Below are 22,662 nucleotides of genomic sequence, written 5' to 3' on the forward strand. Positions count from 1 at the left end.
AGAGATTTCCCAGGATGCATGATATCCAAACCTTTCAGGGATAGAACCAAGCCAAAGGCAGCCCTGTAGCCTTTGACAGCAGAGACAGAAAGACTTTTCTCACTCCTGAGAAAGATTAGAAAATCTGCTATTTGTTGAACAGAAGTTCCGAGTGGAGAGAAACCCCATCGGCGACACCAATCACAGTAGACGGCTTACTTGCCCTGATGTGCCACTGACATAGACCTCCTGAGGTAGCCGGACATCTGACCTGGTGTCTTATAAGAAAAGCCTCTCGCTCGTAGGAGAGGCTAGACAGTCTCCAGCCATGAGGTGATAGGGACCCTACCAACTGGTGGTACCTCTCCACTGGCAAAGAAGGTTGTGGCAAAGGGGAATTTCTCTCGGGACTGCTAACAGAAGACAGGTCTAGGAACCACTCTGCCTGGGGCAACAGAGACACCACCAAGGTCATCCTGAAATTCCTGGAACTCATTACTCTGTTGAGGACCTGACGGATCAGGCAGAACGGAGGGAAGAAGTACACCTCTAGATTTTCCTGAGGGTATCCTACACCAAAGTGAAAGGATCTGGGATCACTAAGAAGTAGACCTCCACCTTCCTGTTGAAGCAGGTGGCAGAGAGGTCCAACATGGGTCCTCCCCCACAGGTGAAATAGCCTTTCTGTTATGTCCTGATGCAGACCACTCTGTACCCAGAACTTGACTCTTGACGACTGAGTTTGTCGGCCACACATTCCTCCTGCCTGGAATGTATCTGCCCCTGAGCTCCACCAAGTTGTTGATTGCCCACTGGTGCACCTTGACTGTCAACGAGTGGAGCTGGTGAGACATCAGCCCCTCCTGTTGAATGTTGTGTCGTAGGTTCTAATTCGTGTTTTAGATGTTCAATGGTACGGCTTATATACTTGAAGTTGTGCACTGTATTTAGTATACCTGAAGGTCCACAGTTTTATGGAGTAAGGCATTAAAAGGATTCTTAACCCCGAGTGGATGGATATACTTCTCACATGAGTATTGATAACAGGTTTTGGGTGGTTGACAGATTTACTCAAGGTAACAATATTATGTGCCATCGGTTTTGGGGGAATCAGGCAGGAAAGAGATGCCATTATTTCTACGGCCCATAAATTCACTAATGGCAACTTTTAGACTGGTTCAGATAAAGTGGGTGCCTCATGACAGAGTTAGTTATGTACTTGACTTGTACATGATGTTTTATATATTTGCTCATAAATATAGCCAGGAATTGCTGTTGGTTTTAGTTCTTATCTTTTATGATTGCTCATAAATATAGCCAGGAATTGCTGTTGGTTTTAGTTCTTATCTTTTATGATAGTATGTCATTTAAAATTGTAATTTTGCAAATAAAACTGCAAAGAAATATTAGAAAAGACACGTGTAATCCAAAACAGTTACTGCATCTTCAATCTCAGATTTATATAAATATTTCAGAACAAATAGGCTCAGAATTTGTTACTGATTTTAGTTCTTATCTGTTTTGATATTTAAGCTGTAATTATAATTTTACAAAATATAACAAAATTATTTATTAGAATTTTCAACATGCATTTGCATATCTTCCTCTTTCCATTAATGTGTTTTTTCTTGAACTGACCGACCTCAATGTATACTCAGCCTGGGATGCTGCATATTGATTTTTTACCCAGGCTCCTAAGGGTTAATAAACAGGCAATAAAGACCTTTTTAAATTATATTTACTACACTAATTCCTTCAGGGCTAAAAGAAAACAAGATATATCAGTATACTTAAAGCATTCCAAGGAAACTTGTATACTACAAAATCTGTCAGAATTGTCATAAATTTACAATAAATTCTGTAAAACTGCTTAAGTTTATGCTACTTCTTCACATCCATAGATTCTTGAGTCTTGCTTCCTGACAGTATAAGATATGCTGCTCCCAACTGCTTTTGTTTTTCTCTCTGGCGTTCCAGTGTCTGCAGAGGAGTGTCAGATGAGCTCATGTGTTTCATCAACAACTCTTCATTATATTTCTTCATCCTCTTCTCTGTCTTATTTTTACCAGAGCCTTTACCATGAAACTTGTGAGACAAATACCTGTAATAGTACAAGAAATATTATAACTAGTATGTTATGGTATTGTTTATTTCATCCATGCAACTAAGATTTAAAATCTTTGAGGAGGAGTTGACACTCAGAAAATACCATTTTAGACTAATTTCTACAATAAGAGACAAAACTGTTTGAGAAGTATATCATATATAAACACAAGATGAATCTCACTGATGTGCATTATAATATTCATGTTGCTCAATTCTGTCTGCTGAATTTATAAATGAATATTAAGTTGTTACCATACTATGAAATCAAGCAATCAATCTTTTACACTCCAATGTTGGATTATCTAAGTTCACGAGTTTTGTAAAAAGAATTTAACTAGGCGGCAGTACCAATATACAAACATAGAAGCAAAGGGTCATTACAGAAAGAAATTAACTTTGCAAAGTCACAAATATATAAGGGAACATGAGAGAAGATCACCATAAGGGTGTGATCTAAGGCAAACCGAGAAAATCACCATTGTGCTGTGATCCAAATCATGCCCTTAAAATCTTGAGTGAAAGAAGTATACCTTGTAAATGTCACAGAAAATACAATATACTATTTTTTTTTATGATTCTCCACTTGAATTCTGTATTGTATCCAAAATTCACTTATATTTTCTGCCACTGCAGAAAATATAGTAAAGTACCTAACCAAAGTTTACATTATATATGTTAAATGGAAAAACTGAACAGTAATGTTGGGCTTATAAATGATTAAAAATATGGCAAATGACAAAAGGAATCTCTCAGTAGACCACAAGAGACATTCTCAACTTGAATGACTAGAGAAACGAGAAAACGACTGTAACAGATGGAGTCACCACCTAGAAAGAGGAGGGCTCATTTGCTCCCTAATTACAGCTAATTGCTGACTGGTGATCAAGTGCTTACTCGCTTCACCTTCACTTCCTACTAAAGGTACCTGTGAAGTAATAGACTGCAATTCATAAAAAGACTTAAATAGTGTATCAGATTAACATTACCTGAAAGCCTCTTTTGCATTTAATTTGCGTCCTTCGTCATCGACATATTCCAGTTTCACATCCGGTTTATATCCATCTTTGTCTTTAAATTCAGTGACAGGTCCCATGTAACGTTCTCCTCTGCCTCTACCACGTTCATCATCCACTGCCTTATCTTCAATACTGAAAATATTGGTTAAAATTCCTGATTATTCAAGTGTCAAGTTTTTTAAACTGGGGTACACACTAGTAAGTCTTTCAACAAACTTACTGTATATAGGCCTAAGGCTTCCCAAAACAGTAACTTTCAATAAACTTCTGTAAATAAGGTTAAGCAAGCTTACATGTGTTGAGTATCAGATGATAATAAAATGCCTTTATTTGACTAATAAAAAGAGGCCTTATTAAAACAAAGAAAAATAAAAGGTAAAATTCAGTTATTTTAATTGCCTCAATACATCCATTACAAGAAATGAGCAATAAAGCCATTAAAACATGAAAATGAAATTACTTGAAATATCAGTGACAGTAGTGTCTATTTTAATACTACTGTATCAGTGACAGTAGTGTCTATTTTAATACTACTGTATCTGTTTGCTAATATAAAATCTTTAGTTCCCACAGTTACATGTAATTAAAAGCTAAACAAATAAACACTTTCAATTACCTGTAATGAATAGCTCTTAGGTGTTGCAATGCTGCATTGGCAGATTTAGTAATATTATTCTTTTCAAGATAACCCTTTTTCAGGGCTAACTTAAGGGCATTTGCAACACCTTTGCTAGCATCAGGTTCTTCCTCCAATATTGGGGTTGTCATGTTGTCACTGATTTCCACACGTGTATCATCAATGCCAACTTCTTCCCAGGCTCCTCTTCGCTCTTGCTGTTCCTTTTCCTTTTAAGAAAAAAGTCAATGTGATAAAATGATATTCTTTACATACCTCCAAAGGTCACAACACTGATCCACACTGCAAGGGAAAACTTGAAAAGACAATGTTACAATTCAATTATTGGTCCCCATATAACACAACATCCAATTCTTTTCATGCTTATTAAGTCACATATAATTGCAAAATTTACTTAGAATTTCAAGTAAGACAGACATTAAGTATACCTTAGGTTGCTGCAGCTGCAGCATAGTCTGATCCTCTTCAGCACGATTTCCAGAAAGGCCATAAGTTGGTATGTCTCCTAGAGTGCGACAAAACTCATCAGTTGTGTTTAGCGTCATCAAAAGGGCTCCAGAACTTTCATCCATTGGTTCTTCCTCATCTTCTACTTCAACTCTTTTACCTTTGAGCATATCTAGTATTTTTTCACTACTTGGCTGTAATGAATGTGCAGAATTTTTTGCCCTGCGTGATCTTGATAATGCCTCTTGTAATTCTATATCATCCTGTTCACTTTCTGCATCCTCAGTGGGACCATCAACTTCCATTTTAACTTGAAAATCTTCCTCTTCCTCTTCTTCCAACATCTCCTTTAGTGAGTGTATGCGAGGAGCACCCTGAGGTGCCTCACTACTTGATTGTTGCACAGCATCATTTTCAACCATTAAACTGTCTATACGAGCTTCTCTAGCTCCATGAGAACCCAAGTGAACAAGAGATTCATCTTCAAGGGGTTCCAAATCATCCACCTGGAGTTTTTTCTTCTTCTTTTTTCTTAGGTTTCTTAACCTTCCTGAAACTAAACCATTTCTGTTGGAGTGAGATATTCCGATGCCCAGCTGGCTTTGAGGAGCCTCCAAGGACTGCAGTTTTCTTAATTTTGACATCTTCCTTACACTATCTGGAACTGCTGCAAATCCACTGTCCTCATTTGATGCAAATGCTTCACCACCTAAACCAAGTCGGAAGCTCTGCTTTTTCTCTCCCAAAATTTCTTCATCATATTTTGTAAGCAAATTATTCTGTACAAAATTCCCATATTCATCCATTTCTGGTGCTTCATACTCAACTTCATCAAGTTTCATTCGTCGCCTTTTAAGATTCTGCAGATAAACAGATATTAAAAATTATTAGGAAAACTCAATAGGTTTTTTCAAAATAATTTTTTTAGAAATTAAAGGAAATACACAACAAAGGGCCATATTTTTTACAATGATACTATCTGACATATAAACTCGATTTACAAGCCTAACTCTGATAGATTCAACTGATGACCAAAAACAATTAAAAGCCGCAATTAGCAAGAAATACCAAATTGGCTATTTGGAAGAAAAAGAGGATGGAATTGGGCTAAAAAAAAGAAAATATCAGAATTGGCAAGTAAATGACAAGGTAATGGAACTAGTACGTCATTATAGGAAAGAAAGTGATGCCGGGGTTCTCTATAATACATAATATAAATGGAGAAACAACGATAAAAGACACATAGGCTTTGGGAAAGGTTGTTATCACTTTTGGGGGAGGTTATTAGATGCAGTAACAGAAGTGTCCCCCCCATTCACAAGATACCCAATTGGGGGAAAATACATGTACTAGATCAAACAGTGCTATGAAGATGTTTGTAGGACCATATTACTTCTCTCCTAGTCTTATAATTTATAATGAGTATGCGCAAATAGCACTGTACAGAGTAACAACACAGGAGCATAATTGGATTTCTGCCTGAGAAGTGAAGTGGCAACACAGAGTTGATGGTGGAGAAGAGAATGAAAATGAAATGACAGACAGTTAACTAACAGTATAAACATATAAACTGAGAAATGGAGCCAGGAAGGAGTAAGATAAAAGTTTCAGTAAAAATTAAATGATTTTCAGGTTGAAAACTGAAAGAAACAGAAAAATACAGATACACAATAGCGTTTTGATAAATAAAACAGAATATCGTGATATAGTATAGGAAGGTATGCATATATAGAGATAAAAGGTGATAGAAAAATGTTCAGAGCACAACTGAAGAGAGGAAGAGGATAGAAACACTTATGGATGGATGGATGTATGGTACTTAAGAGCCAGGGGCCAGGCAACAGGTTCAAGAGGACTATTTAGCACCATAATGATTACTATATCAATTAAGATAGAAGATGGGTGCTCCTGAATGTGAAAGTTTAAAATTACAATGATATGATGAGAATGTTTAAAGGAAGAAAGATACAACCTTCAAGAAATATAAAATTGAATATATCCTAAATTAAGATAAAAATTCTAACCCTAAGGAATGTTCATGCACTCATCAATAGTATATCATTATCATCACCAAAAGCATCAGCTACAGATTTGCCCTGAAGGTATGTCTGTTAATGATTAATATATCTAAGGCCATGACCCAAATGTACATTACAGCCAGTATTTTATCTATATGTATTCCTTCTAAAATTTGTCAATTAAATACACATGGGCCATTTCTCCTGCTATTATGACAATATTGGTTGCTTCATAATAAAGTCTTTTCAATATTTCCTGCTTTTATAATATAGATATTTTTGCCTTTTTGTACAAATTTTTCACAGAGACAGCAGAAATGAATACCCATAGCAGGACAAGGGTAAAGGAAACCCTACCTATTTCAAATTAAAGGATGAAATACACAAAAACTGTTCACATATTAAAAATACAAATTGTCTTAGAAAATTTGTCATATTTGAGTAACATGATAAAATTTTTGTCCTTAGATTGTTTGCAAGGGTGCCATCAGTTCAGTATTTTTTTTTTATTATGACTACACATATTTCCTCACCCTATCTTAGAGATAGTAATTGTACCAAATAATATAATTTCTTGGATTCCTCCTCTCTCTCACTTCTCTCCTTCTCGTCTAATCTATCTCTTATTCTCTATTCTCATCTCTTTTCTCTCAGTATATATATATCACTATCATATATATATATATATATAACTTACTTAAATACATATAATATTATTATAATATTATAATATATATTATAATATTAATATATATAATATACACACATATATATACATACACAGTGTTCCCCCGTATTCACAGGGGACGGGTACCAGACACCCACACGAATAGTTAGAACTCCCCTCTAAAAATGCTTACATCTGCCTACCTTGAAAGTACAAGTACCAAATGTATACTTAAAGTATCATCCTACATCAAATATACCATTGAATTGGTATTATTACGTAATATCATTTCGAAGTCATCTGAAACATTTTACCATTAAAAATATATAAACAGCCAATAACAGAGAGAGTGAGAGAGAGAGAATAAAACTCCTTACAATATCAAAAAGCTTGAAAATTGAACCTTCTATAAGGCAAACACTTCCCTTTCCGCCTCCCAATAAATTTTACAATTCAGTAGTACCTCAAGATATGAAATTAATCCGTTCCGAGGCGCCCTTCGTATCATGAGGTTTTCGTATATTGGACCACATTTTACATGTAAAATGGCTAATCCGTTCCAAGCCCTACAAAAACATCCCAGTAAATTTTATAATAAAAGCTAAATTGACCTATAAACAATGAAATACTACAACAATTTGGACCATTCAATACCTAACTTAAAAACGAAATGCAAATTAACCTGTAAATAAAGTGTATTAGTGTACATGGTATACAAGAAATACTGTACGTAAAATGTGGAAACTTACCTTTCGAGTGAGGCTATCTCCGAAAGTGGTGGCAGAGGAGGAGGAGGACAAACGGCAGATACGTACGTACGTACACTTAACTTTACAAACACACATAAAAAAATATAAGGAAAACATACATAAACTCAAATTTATGACACACATTAACAAAACTGTAACACTTAACTTTACAAAAAACTAAAATAAAAAAAAAAAATTTGATTTTTAACTTTTTTTTTACTTTTTTTTTACTTTTATGTAGTTTTTTTTTTTTTTTCTTTTTTTTCTTTTTTTTTTTTTTTTTTTTTTTTACAGAATTTCAATTTCATCACCACTTTCAACTTTCTGTTTATCACTTGGTTCTTCCTTTTTGCTTTCAACTTTCTGTTTTTCATCACTTGGTTCTTCCTTTTTGCTTTCAACTTTCTGTTTTTTATCACTTGGTTCTTCCTTTTTGCTTACTCCTGTAAGGCTAAACTAAGGCCTCTTTAAAAAATAACGATCCAAGGAAGATTGCTTCTGCCTACTTTTCACAATGTTCCTGAAACGACTCAGGCAAACGTCATCGAACTGCGCAAGCATACGACCTGTGTGAGCCTTTCTGGGGTGTCTTTTTTCTATAAACGATTGCACTTTATGAAAAGCGGCTAGAGCATCCTTAATTTCTGCCGTTGTCATAAGGTCCTCCTCCTCTTCCTCGCCACTGCTAGAGAACTCCTCTTGAACGACGTTATGTTACATGGCCTCCAACTCCTTCAGGTCATCCGTTGTAAGCTCCTCTTGGTGCTCCTCGAGAAGGTCGTTGATGTTGTCCTCGTCGACGACCAGCCCCATGGACTTGCCGAGTGCAACGATCTCGTCAAGATCTGGTTGGGAAACAGTTTCGGGATCGTCAATTGTTTCTGACTCTGCAGCACCAGCTTCGCCCACGTCGAATCCCTCGAAGTCTCGGGTGGAAAAGGCATCAGGCCAGAGTTTCCTCCATGAGGAATTCAAGGTTCGCCTTGAAAAACCTCCTGCCAAGCTGGTCGAGTGAGTTGGATGCAAATGACGATGTTCGAAATGCTCCTTCCAAAAATTGAACGCAAGGTGAGGTTTGTGGTATCAGTGATGTCGAAACATCTCTTGAAAAGATGTTTCGTGTACAGCTTCTTAAAGTTCGCTATCACTTGCTGGTCCATGGGCTGGAGGAGAGGGGTGATGTTGGGGGGAAGAAAAAGAATCTTGACGAAGGAATACTCCGCTAGGATATCTTCCTCGAGGCCAGGAGGGTGGGGAGGGGCATTGTCCAACACCAGCAGACATTTCAGGGGGAAGCGCTTCTCTTCCAAAAATTTCTTCACTGTTGGGCCGAAACACAGATTTACCCACTCGGTGAACAAAAGCCTCGTTACCCAGGCTTTTGCATTAGCCCTCCACATCACTGGAAGCTTCTCCTTAATCACTTTGTGGGCCTTTGAAGGCTCGAGCGTAGTCTCGGAATGATACACCAGTAGGGCTTTCACCTGCAATCCCCACTGGCGTTCGAACAAAGTGCGAGCATAAGCCTGTCTTTCATAGGCTTATGCCCGGGTAACTTCTTCTCTTCCTCCGTGATGTACGTCTGATGAGGCATTTTTTTCCAAAAAAAGGCCAGTCTCATCACAGTTGAAAACTTGCTGAGAACTGTAGCCTTCCTTGGTCATCATCTCGTCGAAAGTCTTTCTAAATGCTTCGGCCGCTTTCGTGTCCGAGCTGGCAGCCTCCCCATGCCGCACCACCGAATGGATGCCAGTTCATTTACGAAATTTCTCGAACCAGCCATGCGAAGCCTTGAACACAGGGGTTTGCGTTGATGTCCCTTCCCCTCCGTCGTCTTCTGCCTACGCAATCAAATCACTGAAAATAGCGCTGGCCTTGTGGGAGATTGCCGTCTCCGTTACTGTATCACTAGCGATTTCTTTGTCTTTTATCCAGACAAGAAGCAGCCGTTCCATCTCGTCGTGCATGTGGGTCCTCTTGCTGGACAAAATAGTGATGCCCTTGGATGGCGTAGCTGCTTTGATGGCATCCTTCTGTTTAAGGATGGTGCCTATTGTCGATGGATTTTGGCCATATTCCTTGGCGATTACACTCAATCGCATACCAGCTTCATACTTCTTGATGATCTCCAATCCTTTTTGTCCTCCCAAAGAGAGCATTCAACTTCCTTTTCCGTGAATTGTTTCAACTTTCTTGGGGGACCCATGGGACTACGTTAATCTTGTACGTAATTACGTATAAAGTACAATAAAGGTTTTTTTCACAACCAACACGATGGAAAGTACGTATTACTGCAACGAAAAACTCAACTAAACGAATTTAACGTTACTAAAACAAATTCCGGTTAGAACCGAAACAAATAAAACCCCACGTGCCGGTAATGATAACGATGGCTGGTTACGAAGTGGGGACGAGGTAGGCACACCACCACGTTAATTACGTACATAGAATGCAATGATTGGGAGGGAAATGTCTGTCCCAATAGGAGAGAATGGATCCTTCATGGCGGTGGACTAGCATCAGGTAACCAATGGGGAGAGCAGGAGGACGGTGGCGGAGTATTACTCAGTTTGGCGGCGCGCGACGTTTTTCAAAAATTTGTTATCGGAGGTGGTTCGGGCGAATCTCGGACTTTCAGAAAACCTTTCGTAATCGTTGAAAAACGTTTCATATGTTAGAGCCGTTAAAATTTTTTACTATTGGCTGTTTTTGTATCTCGAGTTTTTTGTAAGTTGAGCCCTTTCGTATCTTGAGGGTACTACTGTAATAATTCTTTTCCAGGAGAAGAGCAGAAAGAGAGTGGCTGAACAAGTATCTTATTTGGTCCCCTGTTCCTTATCAAATTTTTCTTTTGCTGAGAAAGAGAGAGATAAAAGAAGGAAAGGAAATAAAAGAAATCACCAAAATGTAGACCTTATGGTAAACATCCTACATCAAATTTACCTTATATTGTTTATCAATATTACTCTAATAAAATCTTAGAGAAGTAAGTTACTTACTTAATTTCAAGAATACATTTATAAACATTAGTGCCCTTAAAGGTTATATGTGTACAATTACATACGTACTTCAAACACTTGCAGGCCAAGAGAGAGAGAGTTTACCACTTATGGTAACAAAGAAGAGAGAGGGGAGAAGAGCCGACGAAGAGAGAAGACGGATGGAGAGAGAGAGGAAGAGAGGGATATGGAGAGAGAGAGGGGAGAGAGGAGAGAGAGAAGAGAGAGAGATATTGTCCTTACAGATTCAAGAGTGAAACTGGAAAAGATCTTTGACAACTTTTGTCCGGAAAATTGCATTTTTTCCTAACTATACAAACCTGAGGTCCTTTCAACAATAGGAAGTAGCTAGCGGCAGCTGGGAACGGTCGTAAGCTTCGAACAAGGGGGAGGAACGGTAGTTAAACTGCTTTGTCCGGGGACACTGGGAGGTAGGCAAACAAATCACTTTGCTTTTGGCCCATGCAAAAAATACGCCAGAGTGAGGGGTGGCATGAGGAAGGGACTATATGTAAAAGGACCTTCAGGTTTGGTTTTTATAGTTAGGAAAAAATGCAATTTTTTCGACAAATTGTTCATTTGTTCCGATACGTAAATACAAAAACCATTCGGTTCCCTTTAACAATAGGAAGTACTCACTTCTTGGTTGGGAAGGAAATCTGAGGTCGTTTTTGATTGAATCATGGGGGGGGGGGACTGGTGTTTTTTCGTCCATCCCTGGAATGCCATCCCCTGGTCCGTAAAACGAGCGAGGGCAGGGATCCAAGCCTCTGGTTTCCGATTTGATCGGGGGTTTGTGCAACCCCCGCAGGATCAATGGTCAGACCTCTGGGCCGAGTACTAAAGAGAGGAGGGCAAGGGCGTAGCTTCTTCGTTACCAGCAAGCCAAAGAAACTTGTTCCGTGTTTGGAACAAAAAGATGGCAAACATAAAAGTATGGGTTTGTACTCCAAGCCTGGCATCCACTTTCCTCCCCCCTTGTTGGGGAAGGAAGGGTGGGGATATACGCTCCTATCCCTAGTGGAAAGGGATGAGTATGGGTATGGGGCTCTTTGAGGTAGGCTTCCACCTGCATCCACATTTGTCCTTATCCAGCAGGGTGACGGACCGTGGTTCCCTCTAACCACAAGGTAGAAGGGGAAAGAAAAAAGATGGGAAGAGGAGCCAGTCCACAACTCTCATTTCACCCTCATCCCATTCTTATGGGTTCACACCAAGGACTCGATGCTGTTCAGCCCTGCGGGACTTCTGGGTTTGCCGCTACCACCAACGTGGTTGATGCAGGCCTACCCACGGGTGCCCCCCAATGGAAAAAGATCCAAGGGACCCCTGTTGGCCAATATCACCGAAGGTAGAAGGAAAGGGCATGTGGTCTTGGTTGGACCAGACCCCTGCCTTCAGTACCTTGCGCCAACGGAGAAAGTTCTTGCGGGACAAGGGCAGGCATCTCCTTTCGCATCGAAGGCGGGTGGGGAAGGGTCCATTTAGGGAGGTTAATTTGTTGGAAACGACTCGGAAACCAATAGTCAGGGACCGAAAGGGTTTTCTGGAGTCCTTCGCTACGAAGTTTCGGTACGAAAAAATTCCGAGCGGTTCCACGGATCCCCCATCCCCTGGATGCTTGACTTCGCAGGAGGAAAGTTCATGGCAGTTTCCCTCAGAGGAAAAGAAAATGGGAAATAGGTCCCGCATGGACCTATCCCTACTTCTCTACTTCGGTGATGTCCCCAGGGTACAACCCATAACTGGTCCTGTCCGTTTGCCACGAAGTCTCTCGCATCCTCCTATCCCAATGCAGCGAAGTTTTATCCGGTAAAGTGGATAGGACACCGACACCCTCCCATTGGTTGGGGGTGTCAATGGTATGTGGGTACTGTGGACCAAGCTATTTACAAACGAAAAGTAAATGATTGCTCTGATAACAACCGAACTAAGTCAACAGCGTAGGTTTCGTAACTTGAACTCGGGGCCGCTTCTGGGGAACAGCTGCCGGACCTGGACTGCGTTCCAGTAGGACGGCAAGTTGTCCAAAAAGCATCCGGAGGTAAAGTCACGTGGGACCTTCGCCTTTAAGGGTTTTTTTTATGACCGAGAGACCAAACCAAATACGTATTTGTTTTGTCACCAATGCCGGACACTCGAGCGGTGATGGAATTCTTCCCCTTTTTAAGGCATGTGCCCGCCCAAACAGGCGAAAGGTCAATTGCCTTCTAGAGCGACCGAGGTCCCCCCTGAAGGGTAAAAACAATCTCCATGGTTGTTTTGGAATCTTCAGCTAAGGAGGAAACAAACACTATGTAACCGTTGAAAGACGAAGGTAGATTATTGAATGCAACCTACGGTCTTCCAACAGATGGAATCTGGAGAGGAAGGATTCTCAAGATTCATTAACCTGTGGCTTAACAAATGACTGAAAAAAACGCTTAACCGCTATTCATTGCTGTACCTGTGAGAATAAGGTCCCGTAGTTGCCAATGAAAAGCGGGGCGTTTCTTCAGTTAATGAAAAACACCAGGGGAAAGCCGCCTGAAGAAAAACTGCATTTCTCATGAGGGCCTGAACATTTTGGAAAAGAAGTAAAGAGTTTTCTGTCAGGTCGGAGAGTAGGCGATGTATTCTGACACAATCTCGTAATTCGGTTGAACAAATGAACAATTGTACACCTACGAATAAGAGATATTTTGAAGAACAAACTTCAGATGTCTTTGCCCAAAAATCATTCGCATTTATCGCAGTGCGATGCAGCGGAGAGGGAGACTTGTACAGGACTTCCTGTTACCGCTGCCCGGTAAAACAGAAAGATCGAAAGAGTCCAAAGGAGATATTCTCTGGTTGAAAATTCTTCCGCAATGTCGAAGGCTATGGAAATCTAAGCCGTCCACAGCAGTAGATGGGTCCGTTCATTATTGCGGAGAATCCCCGTTCAATCAGAGGGACCCTAAGTCCATGATTGTTGGGCATAGAAGATCGGTTTCGGTAGTCAATCAAAGGCAGGGCAAAGGAGAGAGAATACATGGACCAGTGGCATATCGGAGGCCCAAGCTGATCACTGAGCTGCTTATCAGCGTTCAATACACAGTAGTTGACCTGAGGCTCCTCGCTGGACTCGGTCCAGCCTGAGTTTGGCCAGGTAATCCATTATTTCCCCACGAGGGAATGACGTTCGGCCTAGAAACTACCGAAGCATAAAGATTATGGCTCCGAAGCAATTATATTTAGGCGAAAAACGAATTTCGGTAAATATAAAAGTTGGAAATGGTGTTTTTTGTCCGTGGACAAAAACCCATAAGTATATAAATAAATTTGAACAAACTGAAAAACCCTCCTCCTGGGAGGTTTGCAGGCCAACCCCGAGTTGCAAGTTTCAATTAGTAATACTTCTCTTATTAAAGTCGCAATTCCGTAGATTAACTAGGGATATGCGGGGCCTACCCCTCAAGACAATTCAAACTGACTTTAGTAGAATCATGTCGCGAGGTTCACTATACGTAGTAGTAATTTGTAGGATTCCTGAACAACGATCACCAAGCCTAACCAAATTCTTGTCCTTCAAGAAACAAAACAAAAATAAGGATTGGAGGGATCGGACCACCTTCGATTCTCTATCAAAGAGGAGTGAAGGGAGGTAAAGTCCCTTCCTCGAATGGAATAAGCCCTTCAATGTGGTGAAAAACGAATACTAAGACGGATAGTTCAAGGCCCAACTGGAATTCCCATTTCCCAGTCCGAATCTTTTCCTCTAGTCCAGGTTGGGTTTCGGCCTACTGTGAGATAGTTTTCTTCAGCAAGCAGGTCTTCTTCACCCAATGCCTAAGAAAATTCCAGGAAAATTCGAGGCATAGGCCCGATGGTTTTCCCGTTATCGGTTTGTATATCGGGGGATTTCCTCGGTCCTCGGCTCACTTTGGGACCGTGGGGTTCCTCGCGTAACTGTTTGGAGGAGATCGTTTAAAAACTCGAAAACACTGAATTGCGTTAGAAAATTCCGTTTTAGATAGAATTCTAAGCAAGTCTGCGAAAAACCCCCACCGAAATTCGTCAAAACGATATATCGGATGGTGGTCCTACCTTCGAATTTCCCGTTTAAGAAATACGAGAATGGGGGCAGGGATTCCCTCCTCAACGACCGGGGCTTTACGTCAGGTAGGTACCCCCGAAGGCCGGGCCCCCCGGTTGTTAGCGGCAGTCCCGAACGTGGGGAATACCTACAAGAGAAAGCTTCTTGGTATGGATCATCCCCCCGTTTCCCTCGTAACCAGTAAGGAGAGAGAGAAATGGGGGGAGGGGGAAAAGGAATTGGGATACTCGCTCTCGGCCATTTCCCAGTGGAAACTAGCAAGTTGGAGAAGTAGGGTATGGAACAGCCATCTGCCTTGCGGCGAATGGCCTCCCTTTCAGAGTCTGGGAAAAAACGTATCGTCAGGAAGGGAAAACGGTTTTCCGCGGAGGGTTTACGAACTCTCACTGGTATGGTTAAGGGTCCCTGCCGCCACTGTGAACCGTCGTCTGGGTGGGGCTGATCTGACACCTGGAACAGGAGAAGAGCCGATACCCGTCCTTTCCCAGACTCCATTCCCAAGTCCTCGTCCGAGGTTCGAAACCTTCTTCAGGAGGACCGAAGGAGTAAGTATTTAAATACGGGTGGGTCCGAAGGACACGTAGAAACCGCCGCTGTCGCCAGTAGAGGAAGGTGGAAGTAGCTTGAATCGAAACCGGCCCAGGAACTGAGAGAGCCTTTTTCTTGTCCGGAGACGAGAGACCTCTGGTGGTTTTCGAGACCAGAAATTGGGCAAGGTTTCCCCCCCCCCCCCCCCCCCGATCGCGGCAGGACCCACCTTCGGGTTGGTTGGATTGTCCCTCTCGGCCCCAAAAACGACTCCGAGCAGAAAGATCGTTGGGGGCCTGCTGGCTGGTGCGAGCGGGCAGGGGGGCAAGGGCAAATTCCTTCCGCAAGGTCATTTATGCTGAACGAATCAGCTTAATGACTTCTGCAAACTGTTCCTCTGTTATCTCCGGGAGTAAAACCGTGGGGTCTTGCGGAGTAGGACCGTCCAGTCCCTTCCCTCCAACAAGAAACAGATTCCCGATGATACTCCTCCTTTCAGAAGAAGGAGGAACAAGCGGCAGAACCCCTGACCGGTCCGCCTCCAGCTTACTTGCGCGGTATTGTCCTGGTCGGTCCTAGAAACCGTGCCTAGTCCCATACGGCGTCCATAGCGGGATCGCGAGCGGCCGCACCTCTCCCGCGATCCAACCGTCATAAGGTTACCACCCCGGCCCTCCTTCCCCGGTGTAGCCCGGAGGAGGGGGGGGCCTTGGAAGGTACAGGAGATGGGCCAGAACCTGGACGCTCAACCCCCCCCTAGCTCCCGCTGGCAGGAACCAGCGTGCTTGGAGGGCTGCTGCTGAGTCGTTCCACCCGGCAAGCGTGGCCGATCGAAGCACGCAGGCCCTAGCCTTGCCCGCTCGCCTGGGGCGGGCCGAGAAGGCTCGGACGGAGAACGTCGACGCTGGATCTCTAGCGGTTCAGGCGAGCTGTTGTCTGGTTTACCCGTCCCGCCCGGTTCCCGGATTCCCCGGGATGGGTCAGGCGGGTTCAGGGTGACCTGCTTAGGCTCGTATGGTCCGAGGTGAGGGGACCGGCGAGCCGGTCCTCCCTCCGGCGCGTCCCGAGCCGCTGGTACCAAAGCCGTGGGCTGGGTTTTACCAGACGACCGCGGGGGGGGAACCCCTTCCCTAGCCTCCCAACCCGTGGCTTGGTCAGCGGACCGTCCACCCGTCAAAACCCGAGCAGGCCAGCTGGGTCGTCTGCTGGAGAAGAGTCCACTGGGCCCTAGAGAGAGTCCGTCTGGCACGGACACTCGCCAAGTATTCTGCTCCGCTCCTTTCGGTCCTTGGCGGCGGAGCTGAGGCTCGAGTTGCAAAAGTAACTTTGGCTGGACGGATCCTCCCTGGCGGGGAGGCGGAGGACCGTTCCACTCCAAAGTAACTTTCTCGCTAACTGAGTGAAGCCGGAGGCGGAATCCTGGTTTACGCTGGCAGAACCGCTATAGAAAACCAGGCGAGGAAGTGCCAGGCCGGAAGCTGGGTACTCCCTCTGGTCCCCCCGTCTTCTTCTCCTTGGTTAGGTAGAAAGAAAAGACGGGCCCCTGTATTCCCCGACCGGGGAGCCAGGAAGGGCCACCAAGAAAGGAGCTCCCCCCGAATTTCCCGCCGGTAGCGAGACGGGCCCCCTTAGAAGGCTTCCCAGGGAAGGGAGCCTTCCTTAAGGGGGGAAAACCCGGGTTTACCACCCAGCTGGTTCGCCTGCCAAGAGCGGCCCAGCTGGCCTGGCAAGGTCACCCGAGCCGTCTCCTTCACCAGCCTTCTGGCTCCGTGCCGCGTCTGGGAGGCCGAAGCGAACTTCTGGCGCCGAAACTTGGGGCTGCACGGGTCCCCCCTTCCCGAGGGAGAACGTTACAAACTCCGGGATCTCGCCGCGAACGGAGGTAGGACCGAGGCCGGAAACCCTGGCGTAGCGGCCATCGCCGATAGCACACCAGGCGAGGGAAGTAAGCAGAGCTAACCGATACTCTTCTGGTCCCCCGTCCTATCTCTTCCTTACGGAAAAAGGGAAGACGGGGCCCCGCTTCCCGCAGGAGCAGGAGGACCAGCAGAAGGACCCCACCCCCGTCCCACCGAGGTGGGAACGGGCCCTTAGAAAGTTTCCCGAAGGAGACCTTCTTAGGGGGGAAGGCAGCCTTCTTCTTCTTCGGCTTAATGGGCCTTAGAAGTCGAAGGGGAAGAGGCAGCAGCAGACGATGAAGACGAAGATGACAGCTTCCTCTTCTCCTCTTCCTCGTCAGCTCACGCAGGACAGTCGTCAGGTCCTCCATCCAGGCCGGAGCCGGGGCTATTGCCGAAGCAACACGGCCCGACTGCACCTGGTCCGGAAGGACCTGGGACTGGGGAAGACACACCGTGGGCAGGACCAGCATGGACAGGCACAGGAACCAGGAGCGACAGGAACAGCAACCAGCTCAGGAGCGGGCAGGAACAGCGGCAGCGGTAGACCCAGAAGGGGACAGCCAAGCCAACAGCGGGAATCACATCAGCGGCAGGTACGGCAGGCCCAGCGACTCGCCTCGTAGAATCATCGGCAGCCAGCGGACCTGGGTCCTGGCGGCCGGTCCAGGGGCGAGCTGCTGGAACAGCGGAAGTCTGGGGCAGGCAACACGAAGAAAACAGGCGGCGGCGGCAAACCCCACCTCGGTACGGCTGCGCCCTAGTAGCGGCAGACGGCGTCATCGACACAGCATGGGGAGTGTAGACCAGGAGGGGGGGGGAGCAGCATAAGCGGCCGTGGTAGTAGTGGAGACCGCCCCAGACCTCGCTAGACGCTGCAGCAGCCCGTGGATGCTAGGCACGCCCTGCCTCCGCGGGTGGTCCATACCTGTCCAAGGTCGTCTCACACGGATGTAGCACCTGCGGTAACATACATAGATTAGTAAGAGGGGTTCCCTCACGCACGGGGGGAAGACATGCCCCACCCCGAACGCAAGGAAGACCCCAAATACAAAATACAACGAAGAAGCTGAGCGGGGGGCAGGAAGGAAGACGAAGAATCGGATACAAGGGAGTCGCGGGAGAGCTTTCCGACGACTTCCTGGCAGACCTTCGCTTCCCCTACCCCCGCACAGCAGTGAAAAGTAATATGAAAATGAAACAGAATACTGCCCTTGCGATTCACTTCATAGAACTTAAAGGGGAAAAGATCAATTCCCGGGTAAGAACGGAAACTTGATCCAATAATATGATGCTATCATAAAATATATATGAAAATGAAACAGAATACTGCACTTGCGATTCATTTTCACATAAAAAAATCGTAAGGATCAATTCCCGGGTAAGAACGAAAATTGATCCAAGTTAAATTTCATGCAAATAAATAAATGAAAATGAAAAGAATATTGCAATTGCGAATCCACTTTCATTGCATTCTATTATACAAAATTAAAAGGCTCGTGCCGAGCGCAATCACACTCTCGGTAACGAACGCACAGGGCAAAAATATAATGAAAAGAGTACTTACATTTTTCAATTACACACTTTCGCCCAAAATACATGACTCGGCGCGAGCGCGCCCGCCCTCGGCACCGAGACATAATTCAAGGGTTCAATTCATGAAAAGAGAGGAAATCGCCGCATCTACGGCGATAACTCCATGTTGGTTCATAATTAAGTAATGAAAATGAAAACAGTGTACTTACAGTTTCATTTTCAAGTCAAACAAACCATTAGTAGAAAACACAATATAAACAAAGCATACGACGATGAAGCGGGCAGAGAGCGATGACGAACACGTCCTTCACACCCGCGGCCGAAAGCAAAAGTGATTTGTTTACCTCCCAGTCGCGCGCCGGACAAGCAGTTAACTACCGTTCTCCCCTTGTTCGAAGCTTACGACCGTTCCAGCTGCCGCTAGCTACTTCCTATTGTTAAAGGACCGATGGTTTGTATTACGTATCGAAACAATATTGTATTTAAAATACTCACATATGAATTTTATAATTACAGTTATAGTATTATTATTATACATATTATAGTATGTATTAGTATTGGAAAATATAAATAATAAACTCATGACATACATGTACCATAAAAATTATCTCAGTAAGAGAGAGAGAGAAACTGCATAAAAACCATTAAATTCAGTGACCGTTATGTGGTATGTATTGTTCCTCTCCCCTGTCACAATACTTGACATATTTGACAGCTTCCTGAGCTCGAGCTTCTCTGGAGTTGAGAGAAGGAAATGGATACAGAGAAAGACGAAGGGAAGAATTTTCATATGAAAATGATATTTTCATGATAAAATAAAGTTTCACATATACTTACCGAACAGTTACATAGCTTATAGCTTCTTACCTACGGCAGTCGAAATTCAAATTGTTGGCGCCAGCGGCGTTGCTATCTTAAGTATAGGTGATACAAGACCCGCCCACATCCGGGAACCCTGGGTACTGCTAGCCTTCTACCGTCAATTTTAGTTTAGCCGCCACGTCCATCTGTGGGGAGGTGGGTGGGCTTTGATTATGTAACTGTTCGGTAAGTATATGTGAAACTTTATTTTATCATGAAAATATCATTTTCACATAAGTGACTTACCGAACAGTTACATAGAATCCATAGAATCCACCAAACTACCCGGAAGGAGGGTAGATGGACTACATAAAAATGACAGTAAGACCACATAAACAGCAAATGTTGCAGTTACCCTACCTTGTGAGAGCAGCTGCAGTAGAATACTGCCTCTGGTTGGCGCTCTCATCACTCGTAGGAGACGTGGCAGTATAGGCCAGGGTCGTTCCTACTTAGTGGGATTTTGTAACCATGGACAAGACCGTTGGTTGACAAAATATTAAAAAACAGATAATGCCCTTGCCCTGGGCTTCAAAAACCAGATAAAAAAAAAAACAACAGACCATCACCTATACCAAAAATAATGACATACTCAAAAGTAATAAATAAGATCTGGAGGTTCTCCAAAGTACTATGAGCCTCCAGTCTGCCCACGACTCAACAACCTATAACAAGGCGAGGAGACAGTAGAGGATAAAAGTTTCCCTATGTTTCCTTTCCCAACACCATGCCCGCTACTGACAAAGGACCCAATTTACAACAACTATCAGAGGTAGCCTCTACATTCTTCAGGTTAAAATGAGGCGAACACAGATCTCGATCTCCAAAACGTAGATTGAAGAATCGAGGAAAGAAAGCGACAATATTGTGCTTGGAAGCTTAAGGATGTCGGCCACTGCACGTATTTCATGTGCTTTCACCTTAAGCACATTTAGAGTTCGATCTTGGACTTGAGAGTGTGACTCCAGTATCAGACTTCTCAAAAAGAACGAAATAGCGTTCTTGGAGAGGGGTTTTGCAGAATTCTTAACCGAACACCAAAGTCGGTTGGAATTACCTCTAACAGATTGTGTCCTTGACAGGTAACATTTCAGAGCTCTGACAGGACATAGTAAATATTCTTCGTCCATCGGACCCACTATATTAGATAATCCCTTCAGTACAAAAGATTTAGGCCATGGGTTAGAGGCATTACGATTTTTGAACCCCACCTCTTTGTGGATGGCTTGTAACTCACTCACTCTTCCTTCTGTAGCCAAAGCGAAGAGAAAAAGTGCCTTCCTCGTTACATCTCTCAAAGACGCTTCACGAAGTGGCTCGAATCGTGAAGACATCAGAAAAGTTAAAACTACGTCCAAGTTCCAGTCCACACTATCCTTCTTGGATACTTTTACTGTATTAAAAGATTTAATTAAATCTCCAATATCCTGGTTAGAGGAGATGTCAAGCCCTCTATGCTTAAACACTGAGGACAGCATAGCTCTGTACCCTTTAATTGTTGATACCGACAAGTTCTTAACTTCTTTAAGGTACAGCAAAAAATCAGCTATTTCTGTCACAGAGGTTTTAGAAGACAGAGAAATTATGTCTTCTGCACCACGTCCTAAAGACTCCCCACTTCGATTGGTAAAGCTTGGCAGAAGAGCTTCTTCGACAGTTAGCAATAGCCTCTGCCGCTCTACGAGAAAACCCTAGCTCTGACGAGTTTCCGGACAGTCTGAACCCTGTCAGTGACAGAGCGAACAAATTCTGATGATACCTGTCGAAGTGGGGCTGTTTGAGTAGCCGAGGATACTGAGGAAGAAGTCTGGGATGGTCTATAACCAACTTGAGAAGGTCTGGAAACCACTCTTTCCTGGGCCAGAATGGTGCTACCAATGTCATTGACACATTTTGATGTGAGAGGAACTTGTTCAACACCTCTCTGATCATTCCAAATGGGGGTAAAGGCGTAAACGTCTAGACCCGTCCCAATCCTGAAGCATTGCGTCGGTCTTCCAAGCAAGAGGATCTGGAAACTGGGGAACAAAAGATCGGAAGTCGATTGTTCCTCGACGTGGCAAACAGATCCACGAAGGTCTTCCCCAAAGTTTCCACAGTTCCTGACAAATTTTGTCTTGCAATGTCCACTCCGTGGGAAGAACTTGGTTTACTCGGACTGAGTTCGTCCGCCAGTACATTTAACTTCCCCTGTACAAAACCTCGGAACGAGGGAAATATCCTGATCTTGAGACCAGAGAAGGAGATCTTCTGCGGACTTTGTTGAGGGAGAATGAATGGGTTCCTCCCTGATTCCTGATATAAGATAGAGCGGTGGTGTTGTCGGAGTATACTGCCACTCTCTTTCCCAACGACCAAAGGAGCGAATGCTTGCAGACCAAACCAAAAAAGAATCGCCTTCAACTCCTTCATGTTGATGTGATTCAACCTCTCTTTCTCTGACCATAATCCTGAGATCTTTTTGGTCCCTAGGAGAGCTCCCCAACCTCTGTCCGATGCGTCGGAGTATAATTCTACGTCTGGGTTCCTTAATGTCAGGGAGAGGACCCTCTTGCAATCTTTCCCTCGACATCCACCATCTCAAGTCGTTCTTGATCTCTTCGACACTGGGAACGAATACGTGTCTGGTTGAGACTTCCGACACCAACTCGCTTTGAGATAAAAAACTGAAGAGATCTCATGTGAAGACGACCCAATTTTACAAACGTCTCTACTGATGATAACGTCCCTAGAAGACTCATCCATTCCAAGGCGAAGGAGGACTGATGGTTCAGGAATTGGCTCACTTTTTTGAGGCAAGATTCTATTCTTTTCGGGGACAGAAAAACCCGAAAAGTCTGAGAGTCCAGAATCATCCCCAAATAGGGGATCTTCTGGACGGCACTAATTGAGACTTCTCCAGGTTGATGGAGAATTCACAATTGACTCGCTAATGACAGTGTCTTCCGTAAATCCTTCACGCACTGTGTCCTCGAACCCGATCTGAGAAGCCAGTCGTCCAGGTAAAATGCTGCATTTGTTTATGCCCAACATATGCAGCCCATTTCCCCAATGGAGCAAGAACACGAGTAAATACTTGAGGGGCCGTCGAAAGGCCGAAACAAAGGGCTCTGAATTGATACGTCCTCCCTTCGAAACACAAA

The 22,662-nt window shown here is 43.9% G+C and overlaps 1 protein-coding gene across 1 annotated transcript in view; it reads right to left on the minus strand.

Annotated features, from left to right (window-relative positions):
- Positions 1 to 1,699: 1,699 nt before the first annotated feature.
- The window catches only part of LOC135219042 (U4/U6.U5 tri-snRNP-associated protein 1-like), a gene marked incomplete at its 5' end in the record, with an annotated part of 38,726 nt that continues 17,763 nt past the window's right edge, over positions 1,700 to 22,662 (minus strand). Inside the window, 4 exons of the mRNA XM_064255474.1 lie at positions 1,700 to 2,080; positions 3,072 to 3,233; positions 3,718 to 3,947; positions 4,167 to 5,045. Coding sequence (XP_064111544.1) covers positions 1,861 to 2,080; positions 3,072 to 3,233; positions 3,718 to 3,947; positions 4,167 to 5,045 — 1,491 coding nt within the window. The remainder of the gene's footprint in view (positions 2,081 to 3,071; positions 3,234 to 3,717; positions 3,948 to 4,166; positions 5,046 to 22,662) is intronic.

This window comes from Macrobrachium nipponense, chromosome 1 (assembly GCF_015104395.2).
Source record: "Macrobrachium nipponense isolate FS-2020 chromosome 1, ASM1510439v2, whole genome shotgun sequence".
NCBI lineage: Eukaryota > Metazoa > Arthropoda > Malacostraca > Decapoda > Palaemonidae > Macrobrachium > Macrobrachium nipponense.